Below are 17,054 nucleotides of genomic sequence, written 5' to 3'. Positions count from 1 at the left end.
TGTGTTTTCATAGCAGGGAATTCTGCAAGGAAATGATGTGGTTTTTTTTGGGGGGGTGGGGACAGCTCTGGAAAAGAGGGAGAAAGGAATTTTAGAGGCACCTCCTGGTAGTGTGTGGTCAATTAGTTCTGATTTAGGAATGAGGTGGTCATGGTGTGACCAAGGATTGGATTCCTTGACCCATGGAACTTTGTCAGTAATGGAGTTACTAAAAAGACCCATTAGAAAATATATTTCTCCCAAGGACCAGCAAAGAGATTGTCCACCCAATAAATCATCTAGTCCAACCCCCTCCCACCCTTGCCCAGAAAGAGACCCTATACCATTTCTGACAATCCAATCTCTTCTTGAAAGCTCCCAGAGATGAAGCTCCCGTAACATCTGGAGGAAGCTGGTAGATGGTTCTCGTGCTTAGAAAATTCCTCCTTATTTCCAGGTTGAATCTCTCCTTGGTCAGTTTCCATCCATTATTCTTTGTCTGGCCTTCGGGTGCTTTGGAGAATAGCTTGACCCCCTCTTCCTCTCTATGGCAACCACTCAGATATTGGAAGACTGCTATTCTGTCTCCCCTGGTCCTTCTTTTCACTAGACAAACCATGCCCAGTTCCTATAACTGTTCTTCATATTTTTTAGCCTCCAGTCTCCTAATCATCCTGGTTGCTCTTCTCTGCACTCTTTCTAGAGTCTCAACATCTTATTAAATAGAATGGTGACCAAAATTGGATGCAGTATTCTAGGTGTGGTCTTACCAAGGCTTTATAGAGTGGTATTAATACCACCCTTGATCTTGATTGTATCCCTTTGTTAATACAGTTTAGGATTGCATTGGCTTTTTAAGCTGCCGCTGCACACTGCTGGGTCATATTTAGCTGGTTGTCCACTAAGGAAAAGAGTAAGGAAAAGCTCATAATCCTGGAGTTGCAGACTGGACCCAAAGGACTCCCTCCTTCGTCCATACTGTCCTCTAGATTTGGTCATTTCTACTCTCAGCAGCTTGGGGTATTCCTTCCACACCCATTCCTGTAGCTGTCATGCTTCGCCACATTCTCTCTCCAACTCAGCACTCTCAAAGAGGAAGGAGAAACCACAAGCAGAAGGTATGAAACTGAAACTTCACACTAATAAAAGAAATCCCAGGGAGTTTGCTCCTTGAGACAGTTCTGAGCTTACTTTGAAATGGCCAAACTTCAGATAACTTTGGGCCAGAAGTGATAATTGCTGGAATCATGGTGTCTTCCATGTTTCTTGTAGCCTGGGGAGAGAATGGGGGTGGAGGTCGAATGTGCTGTTTTCTCTGTTTTCCATCTTCATGGATGAATTCAAGGATTTAAGCTGAATCTCAAACAGGAAAGCTTAGGGACAGAAAGTTATCTGTAGTCCACCTCACCCTCCAGTTAACAAATCGTGTTCAAAAGAGGTAGATATTAGAGCTGGATGCTTGATTTAAGGGAGCTGGGTGAAATTCAGTTTGGAACCTCTCTTATTTTATTTATTTCTTTTTTTATATATATGTTTTTTTTTAATTCATTGTCAGGGCATATCATTTACAGAAGAACAAAGAAAAAAACATACCGAAATATTAACATATATACTGATAACAATATTAATAGCATAACAGAATAGTTTGACTAGGTTTCTCTTTGCATTACCTTATTTATAATTCTGTTGATTATAAACCCTCTTCGTATTTAATTCATACCTAACAGTAATCTTTCTTCACCTAATTTACACCTCTTATCTCTAACCATTCGTAAAATCTGTTCCATGTTAAGTAGCAGTCTGTATCCTCTTTATCCTTTGGTGGGCGTGGCAGGGGAAGGTCCCTGCAAAATCCCCATTCCCTCCCCCACCCCACTAACCTGCTTTCCAGCTCCGTTCTCCTGTGCAGGGCAACCAAAGAAAACCCAGCCGATCAGCTGGGACTCGATGGGAGGCAGAGAATAGATGGGGTTGGCAGGGCTAGTCAGAGGCGGGATTTGCCAGTTCTCCACACTACTCAAAATTTCCGCTACCGGTTCTCCAGAACTGGTCAGAACCTGCTGAATCCCACCTCTGCATGTATGTATTTTCGTCCAATATTTCCTTTCTTTTGTACAAGTCTACCACATATGATAATAAGTTCTTGGGGTGACCCGATTACACTTCCACCATTTTGCGGACATATTGCTAAACATTATTTTTTGCCAATCTTACCAGTGGCAAATGCGACCTATAAAACATTTTACAGAGGTTTTCCTTCTATGCAGTAGCCATTGTCATTTTACAGTTCCTCTCCCAACGTTTTTGCCATTTATCAATACCTCTCCTATTCGAGTGTGGTTAATGTATCTAGAACCTGCTAGCGTGTGGGAAAGCCATCTTAGAGCAGACAGTAATTGGATGACTGGAATCCAGTCCACACTATTTTCATTTCTCTCTTGCAATGTCTCAGGCACACTAGAGGTAGTCCTTGACTTATCACAGTTCGTTTAGTGACCATTTGAAATTACAACAAATACTGAAAAAAAATAAACAGTTTTTCATGGCCATTGCCAGGTTAGCCAACCCAGGAAAAACCTATCTATGAATCATCCTTACATGTGTCCAATTATCTTAGATGAGTTGGATGATCTGAATATAGAATATTGAGTGAGCCTAGTCGTTGTCCGCTGTAAACCTTAATTTATAGCTTTCTGCGATCTATGACTGACTCCTAACCAATTCACGGTTGTTTAGTTGAGTCATGGGTTAAGTGAATCATAGCTCACTGTGCTGTGGCCAATCAAGTCATTGTTCAGTGATACAACAGAGAAGATGTTGAGTTTTCAGTCATGGTCCTTCTATGCTCAAGTAGGTTCCTTACCATGAATGACTAAGACCTATTTTCCATAGATTAAGCCCAAAATTGGAAGGTTGTGTCTAAAATATATTTCTCTGTGCCAAAAGGAGGCATTTAAGTGAGCAAAGGAATAGAATGGAATGGAATGAGCTGGAAGGGACCTTGGAAATCTTCCAGTCCAACCCCCTGCAGATGCAGGAGAACCTATACGATTTCAGATAAGTAAGTCTAGACCAGGGGTGTCAAACTCAGGTCATCACGGCGACATCATGTGATGGGACTTTTTCCCTCTTCACTAAACTGGGCATGTGCATGGCCAGCGCATGGCACATCCAGCCCGCAGGCCAGGAGTTTGACAGCCCTGGTCTAGACTCTTCTTAAAAGCCTCCAGTGATGGAGCGCCCACAATTTCCAGAGTCAAGCTGTTCCACTGGTTAATTGTCGTCACTGTTAGGCAGTTTCTCCTTAATTCCAGGTTGCTTTTCCCCTTGATTATAGTTTCCATCCATGGCTTCTTGTCCTGCCCTCTGGTGCTTTGGAGAATAATTTGACCCCTCTCTTCTTTGTGGCAGCCCCTCAAATACTGAAATATCATCACTATGCTGTCACCCCCAATTCTTCTTTTCTTTAGACTAGCCAGACCCAAATCCTGCAGCCGTTCTTCATACTGGAGGAAAAATATGAAGCCATTCTTCATATTCTTCATAGGATGTTGAAATAGTTGTGGCTTGCAGAAACAAAGCACACGTGATGAGCTGTGCATTAGCCAACAGCTCTGACATCCCCTTTCTCTACAAACCCTTGACGCCACCTTCCGTCATGCTGTGATGGTGCAGTGGTTAGAAAGCGATATTGCAGGCTGCCGGCTGCCAGCAGTTCAATCCTGACTAGCTCAAGGTTGACTCAGCCTCCCATCCTTCCAAAGTCAGTAAAATGAGGACCCCGATTGTTGGGGGCAAGAGGCTGACTCTGTAAACCGGTGAGAGAGGGCTGTAAAACACTGTGAAGCAGTATACAAGTCTAAGTGCTATTGCTCTTCCTTCCTTCCTTCCTTCCTTCCTTCCTTCCTTCCTTCCTTCCTTCCTTCCTTCCTTCCTTCCCTCCCTCCCTCCCTCCCTCCCTCCTTCCTTCCTTCCTTCCTTCCTTGATGATGCAGTGGTTAGAATGCACTACTGCAGGCTAATTCTGCTCACTGTCAGCAGTTCAATCCTGACCGGCTCAAGGTTGACTCAGCCTTCCATTCTTCTGAGGTGAGTAAAATGAGGACCCAGATTGTTGGGGGCAAGAGGCTGACTCTGTAAAACACTTAGAGGGGGCTGGAAAGCACTATGAAGAAGTATATACGTCTAAGTGCTATTGCTATTGTGCTTCCTTCCTTCCTTCCTTCCTTCCTTCCTTCCTTCCTTCCTTCCTTCCTTCCTTCCTTCCTTCCCTCCCTCCCTCCCTCCCTCTTTCTTTCTTTCTTCCTTCCTTCCTTCCTTCCTTCCTTCCTTCCTTCCTTCCTTCCTTCCTTCCTTCCTTCCTTCCTTCCTTTCCTTTCCTTTCCTTTCCTTTCCTTTCCTTTCTTTCTTTCTTTCTTTCTTTCTTTCTTTCTTTCTTTCTTTCTTTCTTTCTTTCTTTCTTTCTTTCTTTCTTTCTTTCCTGGTTAGAATGCAGTACTGCAGGCTAATTCTGCCCACTGTCGACAGTGGCAGAATTAGCCTGCAGTACTGCATTCTGTCAGCAGTTCGATCCTGACCAGTTCAAGGTTGACTCAGCCTCTTCCCTCCTTCCGAAGTCAGTAAAATGAGGGACCCAGATTGTTGGGGGCAATAGGCTGACTCTGTAAACCGCTTGGAGAGGGCTGTAAAAGCCCCGGGAAGTGGTATATAAGTCTAACGGCTATTGCTATTTCTTAACCCAGCAGCCTCCAAATGGGTTGGATTGCAATTCCCATCCTTCACAGGTGGCACCATTGTGGGAAAAAGGTGGGCCAGTAGTCCAGGGCATCCAGAGGGCATCCGCTGGAACAACTTACAACCCATTCATTTCCCGCCCGTCCTAAGTTTACAATGTGACGCGGGGCATGGCTCATACAACCACAGTCTTGCCTAGTGACAGAAATGCCTGGCCTCCCATGCGGTCGCACGTCGGGGACTAGCTGTACACAAACCTTTAATGCAATGTAATGCAGCTTTTGGGGCTGGGGAGGGAAGGGAGAGATAAGCCTTCTACCTTTATAGACCTTAGTGTGTGTGTGTGTGTGTGTGTGTGTGTGTGTGTGTGTGTGTTTAATAGTTTGGGTTTTATTTGTATTTGGGGAGAGGGAAGCATTGGAAAAAAAAAACCTTGCTCCATCCAGGTCAGAAACACACAGTCCTTCTCCAAAACCGGGGAGGGGTGTGTGTGTGTGATTTGTGCCCCTAACTTCTCTTCCCCCCCCCCACCCTCTCCTTCCTCCCCGGAAGAATTGCATTTTCTTTCTCTTTTTTTTATCCCCTTGGCAGCCTTTCCCCTTCTTTCTTTAAAATGCAAAAAAGGGCTCACTCGCTCCGCTGGGGAGGAGGTGGGGAACCTGGCCAGTCTATTGGGCAAAGCTGCTGAATGGACTTGTGTCTCTCCTCCTTCCCTACCCCCACCTTGTCACCTTTTGAAGGGGAGAGGGGGGGGTCCCAGGAAAGAGGAGGGGAGGGGACGGACGGATTGCCATTCTGGTCATGTGCTTGGAAGCAGCCTGGGTGCGTTCACTGGCGTGCTGGCTTTGGTGTGAAACCTCCAAAAAGGGGAACTGGCAGAAGGAAGGAGCTGCCTGGTTTTTTTTTTGGTGTTTTTTTTTTTGTCCCTGGAAGAAGACAGAAGCATATGATGGGCAGCTGAAAGCAAAGGTAAGATATAAAGATTCCCCCCCCCCCTCCGCTGCTCACCTGAATTTGGGGAGGGGGTGGCAGTCCCTTGGGGTCTCCATAGCTTTTGTCTTGGGCTGAAAAGCGAGAAATGCAACCTGGACAATAGCTGGCGCTTTTTTTTGGAGGGGCACCTTCCCAGGGCAGGTTTGAGGAAGGCTTAGGCAGAGACCTAACCTCAAGGAAAATCAGGATAAAAGGTTGGGATCTCGCCCGCATCTCTTCTTTGTCTCCAGGGCTGGTGGGATTGTTCTTCCTTCCTCTCCCTGGCAGCAGCTTTGTTCTCTGTGGGCAGAGGGGGGTCTTCTCCCTGCCCACCTTCAGGGTTGGATGGTGTGGCCACCAGGAGATGTTTCTGACGGGTCATCTCGGAGAAGACATAAGTGGGTGGGTTGAGGGGCAAAAATAAAAAAAGAGGCTAGAGGGTGGCTAAGGCCTGGTGTGAGGGAGGCTGGTTGGACTGGGTTGGACAGACTGGTGTGCTCTGGTTTCGTCCCTCCCTGGCTTGCTTGCTTTCTGTGGTTGAGCAAGCCATCATCTCCAGCTGAGTACTATGTGCAATGCTTTGGTGGGCGTGGAGAAATTCTCCCGGTTCCTGCTTCTTTCGTTGTGGTTTTTTTTCTGCATCTCTGCAGACTTTTCCAGTTGCTGGTTGTCCTCGGGGAGAGGTAGATATTTAGCAGACATCAAAAACCCATTCAAAAAAGATACCTGTATATGATGAATGGAGAGAGAGAGAGGGAGGGAGGGAGGGAGAGAGAGAGAGAGAGAGAGAGAGAATATGTGCATTTGTTCGAAGGGGTTTCCTTACTGTGTGGTTTTTTTCCCCATCCTTGCCATTGTGTGATGAAGGCGGCTGGCTGTTTTGCTCCCTAAATCAGAGACAAAGGCTAGGAGATTGTCACCTGCCCAAAGCCAGAAATGTGAATCCACGGAAGAGCAAAGGATGCCAGAATTCCTGGTCTCTGGGATCCAAGTCTAGGAATGAAATCAACCCCCCCCCCTGGGTAGCAAACAGGAGGAAGAAGGGAATAGATGGACACCTGTCAATCTAGGTCTTAGTGTGCAGACAGAAGCAAAATGTTTCTTTTTGGGTTGGTCTTTAGATGTTCCGTGGCTTGACGTGGTGGGTGGACCTGCTCTGGGATTGTAAAGGAACCATTTTTGCAAACATGGACTTGTTCATTTGCACGAACATGGACGGATCTTCAGAGTGAGGAATTAACAGCATACAGGTAGCCCTTGATTTATGACCGCAATTGGAGCACAAGATGTATGTTGCTAAGTGAGACACTTATTAAGTGAGGTTTGCCCCATCTCACGACCTTGCCACGGTTGTTAAGTTAGTAACCTGGTCATTAAATGAATCTGGCTTCCTCATTGATTTTGCTTGTGAGATATCACAGGATCTTCGGACGCAGCAACGGTCATATATTTGAAGCAGCTGCCAAGCACCTGAATTTGGATCGCATGATCATGAGGGTGCTGCAAAAGTTATAATTGTTGACACTGGTCATAAAAGTCACACTTTTTTATAGTGCCATTGTAACTTTGAACGATCACTAAACAAACTGTTGTAAGGTCAAAGACTGCCTATAACAGAGTTGCAAGAGACCTTGGAGGTCTTCTAGTCCAACCCCTTGCTCAAGCAGGAGGAGACCATTTTAGACAAGTGGTTGCCCAATCTCTTCTTAAAAACCTCCAGTGACGGAGCACCCACAGCCTCTAAAAACAACCCCTTCCACTGGTTGATGGATTGATTAATTGATCTAAGCAAAATTAAAACATTGAATGGAGGGTGTTATATGAATGTGGCTGTTGGTTGTTTTAAACTGGTTAAGCCTAATGTATTCAGGAGACAATGTTGTCTCTACTTTAGACTTCTTACCTGATATTCTAGATCGGGGGTCTTCATACTTGACAGCTTTAAGACTTGTGGACTTCAATCCCAGAATTCCTCCTCCAGTCATGTTAGCTCAGGAATTCTGGGAGTTGAAGTCCGCTAGTCTTAAACTTGCCAAGTTTGAAGACCCTTGTTCTAGATCATTTCTGTGGTTGCTTAGGTGTCAAACTTTAACAGATTTAACAGATTAACAGAGTTGGAAGGGGCCTTGTAGGTCATCTAGTCCAACGCCCCTGCCCAAGCAGGAGATCCTACATCATTTCTGACAGATGGCAGCCCAGTCTCTTCTTGAAAGCCTCCAGCGATGAAGCTCCCACACCTTTTGAAGGCAACTTCTGTTCCGTGGGTTGATTGCCCTCACTTGCTTCTTTTCTGAACTAGCTGTAGTACTAAAAGTTTCCCCATGTAATTTCAGAACTAGAGTCTTCTGCATCTAAAGTTAGTGTCCTAACCGCAGAGTAGGATAGGGTGAATTGGGAATTCTTCTCCTGGTACACTTATTGTCTAACTCTGAGTGGTGCTATCTGGAGTGGCAAGTTTGCCTTTGTGCCTGCCAAGGAGGAGGGCCAGATTGATCCATGTGACATTTGCTGGTGCAAATACATACGTGGGAATATAGATGATGTTTTCATTTGAATCAGGAAGTTCCACCTTTTCCTTCCATCTGTAAAGTCTGATGTGCAAGTCTGAATCACTGAAGATTCAATGTTATTAACAAATTCTACCATGGGTAAGGATTAAACACATGGAGTATATCTTTGGGAGAATGGCCATCAGTTCCCAGGTCAATGCAGCCTCCTTCTCTCCTTCCTAAAACATATAAAAGAACGGTTGCTGGAACTGGCTAAGTCTGGTCTGATGAAAAGAAGGACTAGGGGAGACATGATAGCAGTCTTCCAATATCTCAGGGGCTGCCCCAAAGAAGAGGGAGTCAAGCTATTCTCCAAAGCACCTGAAGGTAGGACAAGAAGCAATGGGTGGAAACTCATCAAGGAGAGAAGCAAGCTAGAACTAAGGAGAAATTTCCTGACAGTCAGAACAATGAATCAGTGGAACAATTTGCCCCCAGAGGTTGTAAATGCTCCAATGCTGGAAGTTTTTAAGAAGAGATTGGATAACCATTTGTCTGAAACGATATAGGGTTTCCTGCCTAAGTAAGGAGTTGGACTAGAAGACCTCCAAGGTCCCTTCCAACTCTGTTATTCTTATTCCCTCCCTCCCACAAATGAATCACCCTTCTGGTTTAAATTGAAAAGCAAGAACTGGATTCACACAATACATTAAACCCCTCACTTGGGTTTCTCAAGGACAAAGCATGTGACAACACATTGCCAATGGCACGAGGGTTTCACAGGGCCTAATTTGCACAGCCTACCAAATGTAATAGTTGGTTTTCCTACCCACTTACTGAACTACAATCACCACCCCATTGTAGCCTAGTCTACATGGGAACATAGGTAAAATATACTCCATGATGGAGAATACTGTAATCTGTCCAGTAGTTTGTTCTCCAGATGATGTGTGTTGATGAGGAACCTCAAGAGTTATCACCACTTTCTTAACTAATGATGCCATGAGTATGGTTATTCATGCAGGCCACACCAAATTAAGGTCGGTATTGAAGCCAAATATCCCTGCAATCTCTTTTGCATCTGAGAGGACCACCGTAGGCAGATGAGACGATGGTCTCTCTGTAGGAAATTTCAAGGCTGCAGAACAACCCTGGAATTGTTTTCTTGTGACCTGGAATTGTTTTCTTGTGGGGTGACCCAAAGGAGAGGGAGTCAAACTATTCTCTAAAGTACCTGAAGGCAGGACAAGAAACAATGGATGGAAACTCATCAAGGAGAGACGCAGCTTACAAACGAAGGAGAAATTTCCTGACTGTAAGAATAATTAAGCTTGCCTTCAGAAGTTGTGGGTGCTCTGATACTGGAGATTTTTAAAGAAGAGATTGGACAATCATTTGTCCATAATAGTATAGGGCTAAAACATATGAAGAACGGTTGTAGAAATTAGATATGTCTAATGAAAAGAAGGACTAGGGTTGACATGATAACAGTGTTCCAATATTTGAGGGGCTGCCACAGAAAAGAGGGAGTCAAGCTATTATCCAAAGCACCAGAAGGCAAGAAAAGAAACAATGGATGGAAACTCATCAAGGAGAGATCCAACGCAGAACTAAGGAGAAATTCCCTGACAGTCAGAACAATTAATCAGTGGAACAACTTGCCTCCAGAAGTTGTGGATGCTCCAACACTGGAAGTTTTTAAGAAGAGACTGGATAACTGTTTGTCTGAAGTGGTGTAGGGCTTCCTGCCAGAGCAGGGGGTTGGACTAGAAGACCTTAAAGGTCCCTTCCAACTCTTGTTATTCTATTCTGACCTCAGAAGGTTCAAATTTCTGTCCCTCCATTTCTTCTGGGGTACACCAACATGGCTCTGGTGGTAGGAATGGCAGCAGGGGGAACCAGCCCAAGTTGAAGAGGTACACCTTGAATAACCACTCATCCAGTGAACTTACAACAGGTCATGAGTCACTCTTTTCACTCTCGTCATAACCTCTAATGGTCACTAAACGAACTGTTGTAAATGGAGAACTACTTGTGGGTAGTACAGGTAGTCCTCGACAGTTTATTGATGACCTGGGGTGTGACACAAAAGTAACAATGTCACAAAAGTAGAATAAATTCCTTTTAATGCCTCCAACTTGGCCCCAATGTCCAATTACCCTTGGCTGGATAACAAACTCTTAAAAAAAACAATTTACGAAAGAAAGAGATGCAGTCTGAACCCAAAGTAAAGATAATTAGAAATAAAAAAAACCCAACACAAACCACACTGAACTAATTAACACGGCAGGCCAAGATGATAAATTGCAGACCTTCAAAAGATAACACAGCACCAACAGTTGGGAGGCTCAACCAAGATAATGCACACTTTGCTTCCAACAAGGTGCTGTGCACAAACACCCTCTTTATCCTGTTTTCCCAGCTGCAGCTAATGAAGGGAATCAGGGCCTTTTTCTCCCCCATAACCCACGTTGCTCCCTTATCCGTTCCTCCCTACATGCCCTAGGATGAGGAGGCGGGGTGGGCCTGGGTCTTCCTCTGAATGCCCAGCTGGCCTGTGCCCTTCCCCAGTATCCTCCACAGCCACCAGAGCCACATTCCCACTCCCTGTCAGCTGCTCAATCTCCCCCTCAGAATCAGACTCCAACAAGGGCATGGCAGTTTGTTTAATGACCATTCAAAGTTATAACGGCAGTGAAAAAAGTGACTTATGACCATTTTTCCACACTTACAACTGTCGCAGCATCCTCCTGGCCACCTGATCAAAATGGTCATATTTATGACCATTGTAGCATCTTGGGGGGGGGGGATATGGTCCCCTTTTGCGACCTTCTGACAAGTGAAGTCAATGGGGAAGCCAGATTCACTTAACTAGCATGTTACTAATGCAACAAGCGCAGCGATTCTCTTCATAACCATCTTACTAATTTAATTATTACAATGTTTCATTTAACAACTGTGAACTGTGGCAAGAAAGGTCATAAAAAGGGGCAAAACTCACTCAACAAATGCCTCACTTAACAGTGGAGATGTGGTTGGAAGTTGAGGATTAACTGTAGATGGTCACAGCTTGGTCCAATCCAACTCAAAGCTCTTTGAAGGTTGTTCTTTGGCAGCTACTAGCTGATGATAGTTCCTTCCCGATGGAGTCAACCAAGGCAAACTTTCAGACGCTCATTTTTGCTTGTGTGGCTCTGGCCCAGCTGGGAATATTGGGTGGGGGGGAGGAGGAAGAAGAGAAGAGGAGATTGATGTCCTTGATCCTAGCCCACGTCTTTTCTTTTGAAGGATATAGCCAGAGCCATATGCTATGGAGAACAACAGGAAGTTGCTCCCACGCTGTTCCAAGAGCAGATGGATTGATCCTCACACCCCCTGGGGAATGGGGTGGACAGGAAAAGAGATAAAGGCAGGAGTTCTTCTTCTTCTTCTTCTTCTTCTTCTTCTTCTTCTTCTTCTTCTTCTTCTTCTTCTTCTTCTTCTTCTTCTTCTTCTTCTTCTTCTCCTCCTTCTCCTCCTCCTCTTCCTTTTCCTCTTCTTCCTTCTCCTCTTTCTCTCTCTCTCTTTCTCTTTCTCTTCTTTTCCTCCTCCTCCTTCTCCTTCACCTTTTTCTCTTCCTTCTCTCTCTCTTTTTCTTTTTCTCTTCTTTTTCTTTTCCTCCTCCTCCTCCTCCTCCTCCTCCTCCTCCTCCTCCTCCTCCTCCTCTTCCTCTTCTTCTTCTTCTTCTTCTTCTTCTTCTTCTTCTTCTTCTTCTTCTTCTTCTTCTTCTTCTTCTTCTTCTTCTTCTTCTTCTTCTTCTTCTTCTTCTTCTTCTTCTTCACACACACACACACACACACACACACACACACACACACACACACACACAGACTAGAATGAAAGGCTGCTTGGCCAGAGAAAGCAAAGGGAGATGTCAGTTGTGAGACTCAAGGCTTCTGGCTTCTTTGGCTTTTGAGGGTCACCAAACTGTGGGTGGCTCCCTTTCCCCTTCTTAGTTACCAGTTGCCTTAGATTTGGAGCAGGTGGGGAATCAGGAAGTCCTTATCCCTCTACACCAGTGTTCCTCAGTGCAGGCAACCTGAAGTTGGGTAGATTTCAGCTTCCGGAATTCCCCAGCCAGTCATGCTGGGCAATTCTGGCTGAGGAATTCTGGGAGTTGAAGTCCACCCATCCTCAAGTTGTCTGCGCTGAGAAATACTACATCTCTATCATAAATGTTGAAGGGCTAATTCAGAGGGTTAGGGTTTGGCTCACCTCTCTCCAATACCACGGCTCCGATTTGAATTCCTCTTCCCTTCTTATTAATAAAGATGAGCGAAGTCACAAGATCTGATCATACAAGTGCATGTAGACCAAAAATGCAGACTTTTCAGTTCCAAGATTACCTTAAATGTATATTTTTTTTAAAAAAAAACTGAGTTGATCCATCCAGGACCTTGTAATCTTGGAAAACTATTGCAATTACAAGAGTGGTACCCCACTACACACGTCAAGACCATCGTATTTAACTCCTTGGCTGGCCTGTGAGTTGGTATTTGCAGTAGCATCTAGTCAGCCTGGACGAAGAAGATCAGATCTGGAAGACCATCTAGAAAAATGCATGACCTTCTTTTTAGTCTGGGAATTTGAAAAAAAAAAAACCAAGACTAGTGAAGAGATCTGTTAACCTCATTGGTTGAAAATATTTTCAGTTTTGAAATTAAGCACAGGCTCCGCTCTAAAGTGCCAGATCTTCTAAATGTAGCCATGTCCAGCTTCCCAGACTTTTGAACAACCCCCATCATTACCAGCCCAGTTAAGAAGAGACTTTTCCCCACTCTTTATTTGGGGAGATGGGGGAAGAAGCTAACCCCTTTTCCCGCCCCAGTGCCTCTGCAAAGCTTCCCAGCTCCTGGGCAGGGTGCCAACCCCTTCTCTTCTCTAATGGAGGCTTCTCTCCAGCCTCTTTGGTTGAGCTTCTCTTTAATAGAATAGAATAGAACAGAATTCTTTATTGGCCAAGTGTGATTGGACACACAAGGAATTCGTCTTCGGTGCAGATGCTCTCAATCTACATTAAAAAAATACGTTCATCAAGAATCATAAGATACAACACTTAGTGATAATCATAGGCAGGGTGGGATTCAAATGTTTAACAACCGGTTCTGTGGGCATGGCTTAGGTGGGGGACGTGGTTTGGTGGACGTGTGACTAGGTGGCCGTGGCTTGGTGGTCATGTTATTGGCTGGGTGTGGCCAGCTCAATATCACTCACATCGAGGCACGCATCTCCTCGCCTGGTCTCTCACTGTGGGGATGCTGCAACACATCGTAAGTGTGAAAAATGGTCATACGTCACTGTTTTCAGTGCCATTGTAACTTTGAGTGGTCACTCCACACAAGCAAAGTACTAGCAAAAGAGGGAAAGAAAACTCCAGAGAAGTTCCTGAGACAAGAAGTCTAGTCCTGCTAAGAATGTAATAAGGGTTAACGGAGAGGCAGTTTCTGTAAGCAACACCAGAATGTTTCCTTCCTGCCTTCCTTACAGGATTAGCCCAGTAATTTCTTCTAACAACCGGTTCTCTGAACTGCTTAGAATGTTAACAACCGGTTCTAGCGAATAGGTGCGAACTACTAGAATCCCACCCCTGGTCATAGGTCACTAATAAGCAATCAAATCAGAGGTGGTATTCAGCAGGTTCTGACCAGAACTGATAGCATAAATTTTGAGTCGTTCAGAGAACCGGCAAATCCCATCACTGACTGGCCCTGCCCCCATCTATTCTCCCCCCCCCTCAAGTCCCAGCTGATCGGCTGGGTCTTCTTTTGTTGCCCTCCATAGAAGAACGGAGCTGGAAAGCAGGTTAGCGGGGTGGGGAGGGAATGGGATTTTCCAGTATCCTTTCCCTGCCACGCCCACCAAGCCACGCCCATCAAGCCACACCCACAGAACCAGTAGTAAAAAAAATTTGAATCCCACCACCGAATCAAATGATACTAGGAAACAAAACAATAAAAATTGTAAAGATACAAGCAACACGGTTATAGTCGTAAGTGGGAAGAGATAGGTCCTAGGAAGTGTTACTGTAATCTAGTAGTAAGTCTGACCTTTGTCAGAGATGTTGCTGTGCATTTGAATTCACTTTTCTCTTTTTTTCTCCCCTGGCCTGACGTCCACCTAAGACAAACATAACATAACGTGGTTCCATGCAGCATAGGAAACCAGCACAATGGGGACTCTGTACATGTCGAGAAAGATGCTTCAGATAGTTAGGCTCTGGAAAGAGTGCTGAAAAAAGCAACAGAGATGACTAGGGGTCTGGAAGCTAAAACATACAAAAAACAGTAGCAGGAAACGGGTTTGTCTAGTGAAAAGAAGGACTAGGGAGCGACATACGATAGCAGGGTTCCAATATTTGAGGGGCTGCCACAAAGAAGAGGGGCGTCAGCTTATCTTCCAAAGCACCAGAGGGCAGGACAAAGAAATAATGGATGGGAAATACTGAATGAAAGAAGCAACCTAGAACTAAGGAGAATTTTCTTAATGGTGAGAACAATTAATCAGTGGAACAACTTGCCTCCAGAAGTGGTGAATTCTACAACATTTGATGTTCTTAAAAAGATGTTGAATAACCATTTGTCTGAAGTGGTGTAGGGTTTCCTGCCTAGGCAGGGGGTTGGACTAGAAGACCTCCAAGGTCCCTTCCAACTCCGTTGTTCTACTGAGTTGAGTTGCTGTTTATGAGATAAGCTGCCAGTAGGGTTCCCCTTCTGTTTCTTGACTGTTTAGGTCTCCTCTCTTCCATTCCTGTCTTAAGCTTCCCCACCGTCTCTTGCAGCACCCAACCTTAGACAGATGTTGTGTCTCTTTCAAGGCTGCATTTCTGCTTCCAGGGAGAAAATTCCTTTTTTTAAAAAAATATTTTGCTTTCGTTCTTGCTCCAGACTTAATATACAGAAGTGCAACAAATCTTCAAGAAAAGGAGGAGGAAACCGGTTGCCGTTAACTTACCTTTTCTCTTCCTCTTTGCAGAGATTCATCCCAAGCTTCAGCAGCTGAGCATGGAGGACAATCTAGCAGGAGAACCAACTCCCCAGGATGGTCCAGCCCTCAAGACCACGGATGGTGGATTATTCGGCTACGTGGGGATTGAGGCCGTCCTGGACCAGATGCGTATCAAGACCATGAAAACCGGATTTGAGTTCAACATCATGGTTGTAGGTGAGCACAAATTATATATATGTGTGTGTGTGTGTGTGTGTGTGTGTGTGTTTTCTGAGGTTCTCGCGGGTATTTGTGTGTGGATCTTTGGTTATTCGTGTTTTCTCCCGCGTAAGATTGGAAGTATCTAGGTAACGTTTCGATGAAGTCTCATTCATCATCTTCAGGCTTGTGTCTTCGGCTCTGTGCTTCTCAGAGAAGCTTCACTCTTAGAAGCACAGAGCTGAAGACACAAGCCTGAAGATGATGAATGAGACTTCATCGAAACATTGCCTAGATACTTCCAATCTTATGTGGGAGAAAACCCGAATAACCAAAGATACACACACACACACACACACACACACACACACACACACATATATATGTGGATCTTTGGTTGTTCGGGTTTTCTCCGCGTAAGATTGGAAGTATCTAGGCAGCGTTTGATGAAGTCTCATTCATCATCTTCAGGCTTGTGTCTTCGGCTCTGTGATTCTCAGAGAAGCTTCACTCTTAGAAGCACAGAGCTGAAGACACAAGCCTGAAGATGATGAATGAGACTTCATCAAACTGCCTAGATACTTCCAATCTTATGTGGGAGAAAACCCGAATAACCAAAGATACACACACACACACACACACACACACACACACACACACACACACACATACATACATATATATATATATATATATATATATATATATATGTGTGGATCTTTAGTTGTTCGGGTTTTCTCCGCGTAAGATTGAGTATCTAGGCAGCGTTTGATGAAGTCTCATTCATCATCTTCAGGCTTGTGTCTTCGGCTCTGTGCTTCTCAGAGAAGCTTCACTCTTAGAAGCACAGAGCTGAAGACACAAGCCTGAAGATGATGAATGAGACTTCATCAAACATTGCCTAGATACTTCCAATCTTATGTGGGAAAACCAGAATAACCAAAGATACACACACACACACACACACACACACACACACACACATATATATATATATATATATGTGTGTGTGTGTGTGTGGATCTTTGGTTGTTCGGGTTTTCTCCCGCGTAAGATTCGAAGTATCTAGGCAACGTTTCGATGAAGTCTCATTCATCATCTTCAGGCTTCTGTCTCCGGCTCTGTGCTTCTCAGAGTAATGGAGATTGCAGCTGCTTCCTCCTTTTAACTGCCAGTGGGGGTGGGACTTGATTGGGTGGGGGCTTGGCTGTGTTCTGATTGGGTGGGGTGTGTTCTCATTGGTAGGGGTTTGGCTGTGTTCTGATTGGTTGGGGGGTTAGCCGTGTTCTGATTGGTTGGAGGCGTGTTCTGTTCAGGTGGGGGCTTGGTTAAAAGGAGGAAGCAGCTGCAATCTCACATTACTCTGAGAAGCACAGAGCCGGAGACAGAAGCCTGAAGATGATGAATGAGACTTCATCGAAAGCGTTGCCTAGATACTTGAATCTTACGCGGGAGAAAACCCGAACAACCAAAGATCCACATACAAATACCGCGAGAACCTCAGAAAAAAAATAATATATATATATATATATATATATATATATATATATATATATATATATATATAAATAAATATAAATATATAATCAGGAGCTTTCATACCTGCAGAGACTGCATCTGGGCATGGTTTTGTAATGAGTAAAACCATTTTTCTAAATGCTCCATGAAAGGCTGAGCATCCAATTCTGGGCATCAGAA

General features: G+C 44.6%; 1 protein-coding gene across 1 annotated transcript in view; it reads left to right on the top strand.

The window, feature by feature from the left end:
• The window catches only part of SEPTIN12 (septin 12), a 74,783-nt gene that overhangs the window by 29,403 nt on the left and 28,326 nt on the right, over nt 1-17,054 (top strand). Inside the window, exon 4 of the mRNA XM_026704132.2 lies at nt 15,186-15,374. Coding sequence (XP_026559917.1) covers nt 15,186-15,374 — 189 coding nt within the window. The remainder of the gene's footprint in view (nt 1-15,185; nt 15,375-17,054) is intronic.

The sequence above is a fragment of the Pseudonaja textilis genome, chromosome 14 (genome assembly GCF_049901715.1).
Source record: "Pseudonaja textilis isolate UNSWEBS1 chromosome 14, rPseTex1.2, whole genome shotgun sequence".
Taxonomy (NCBI): Eukaryota; Metazoa; Chordata; class Lepidosauria; order Squamata; family Elapidae; genus Pseudonaja; species Pseudonaja textilis.
The sequence above is the reverse complement of the archived record's forward strand: the minus strand, read 5'-3'. Positions and strand labels throughout refer to the sequence as shown.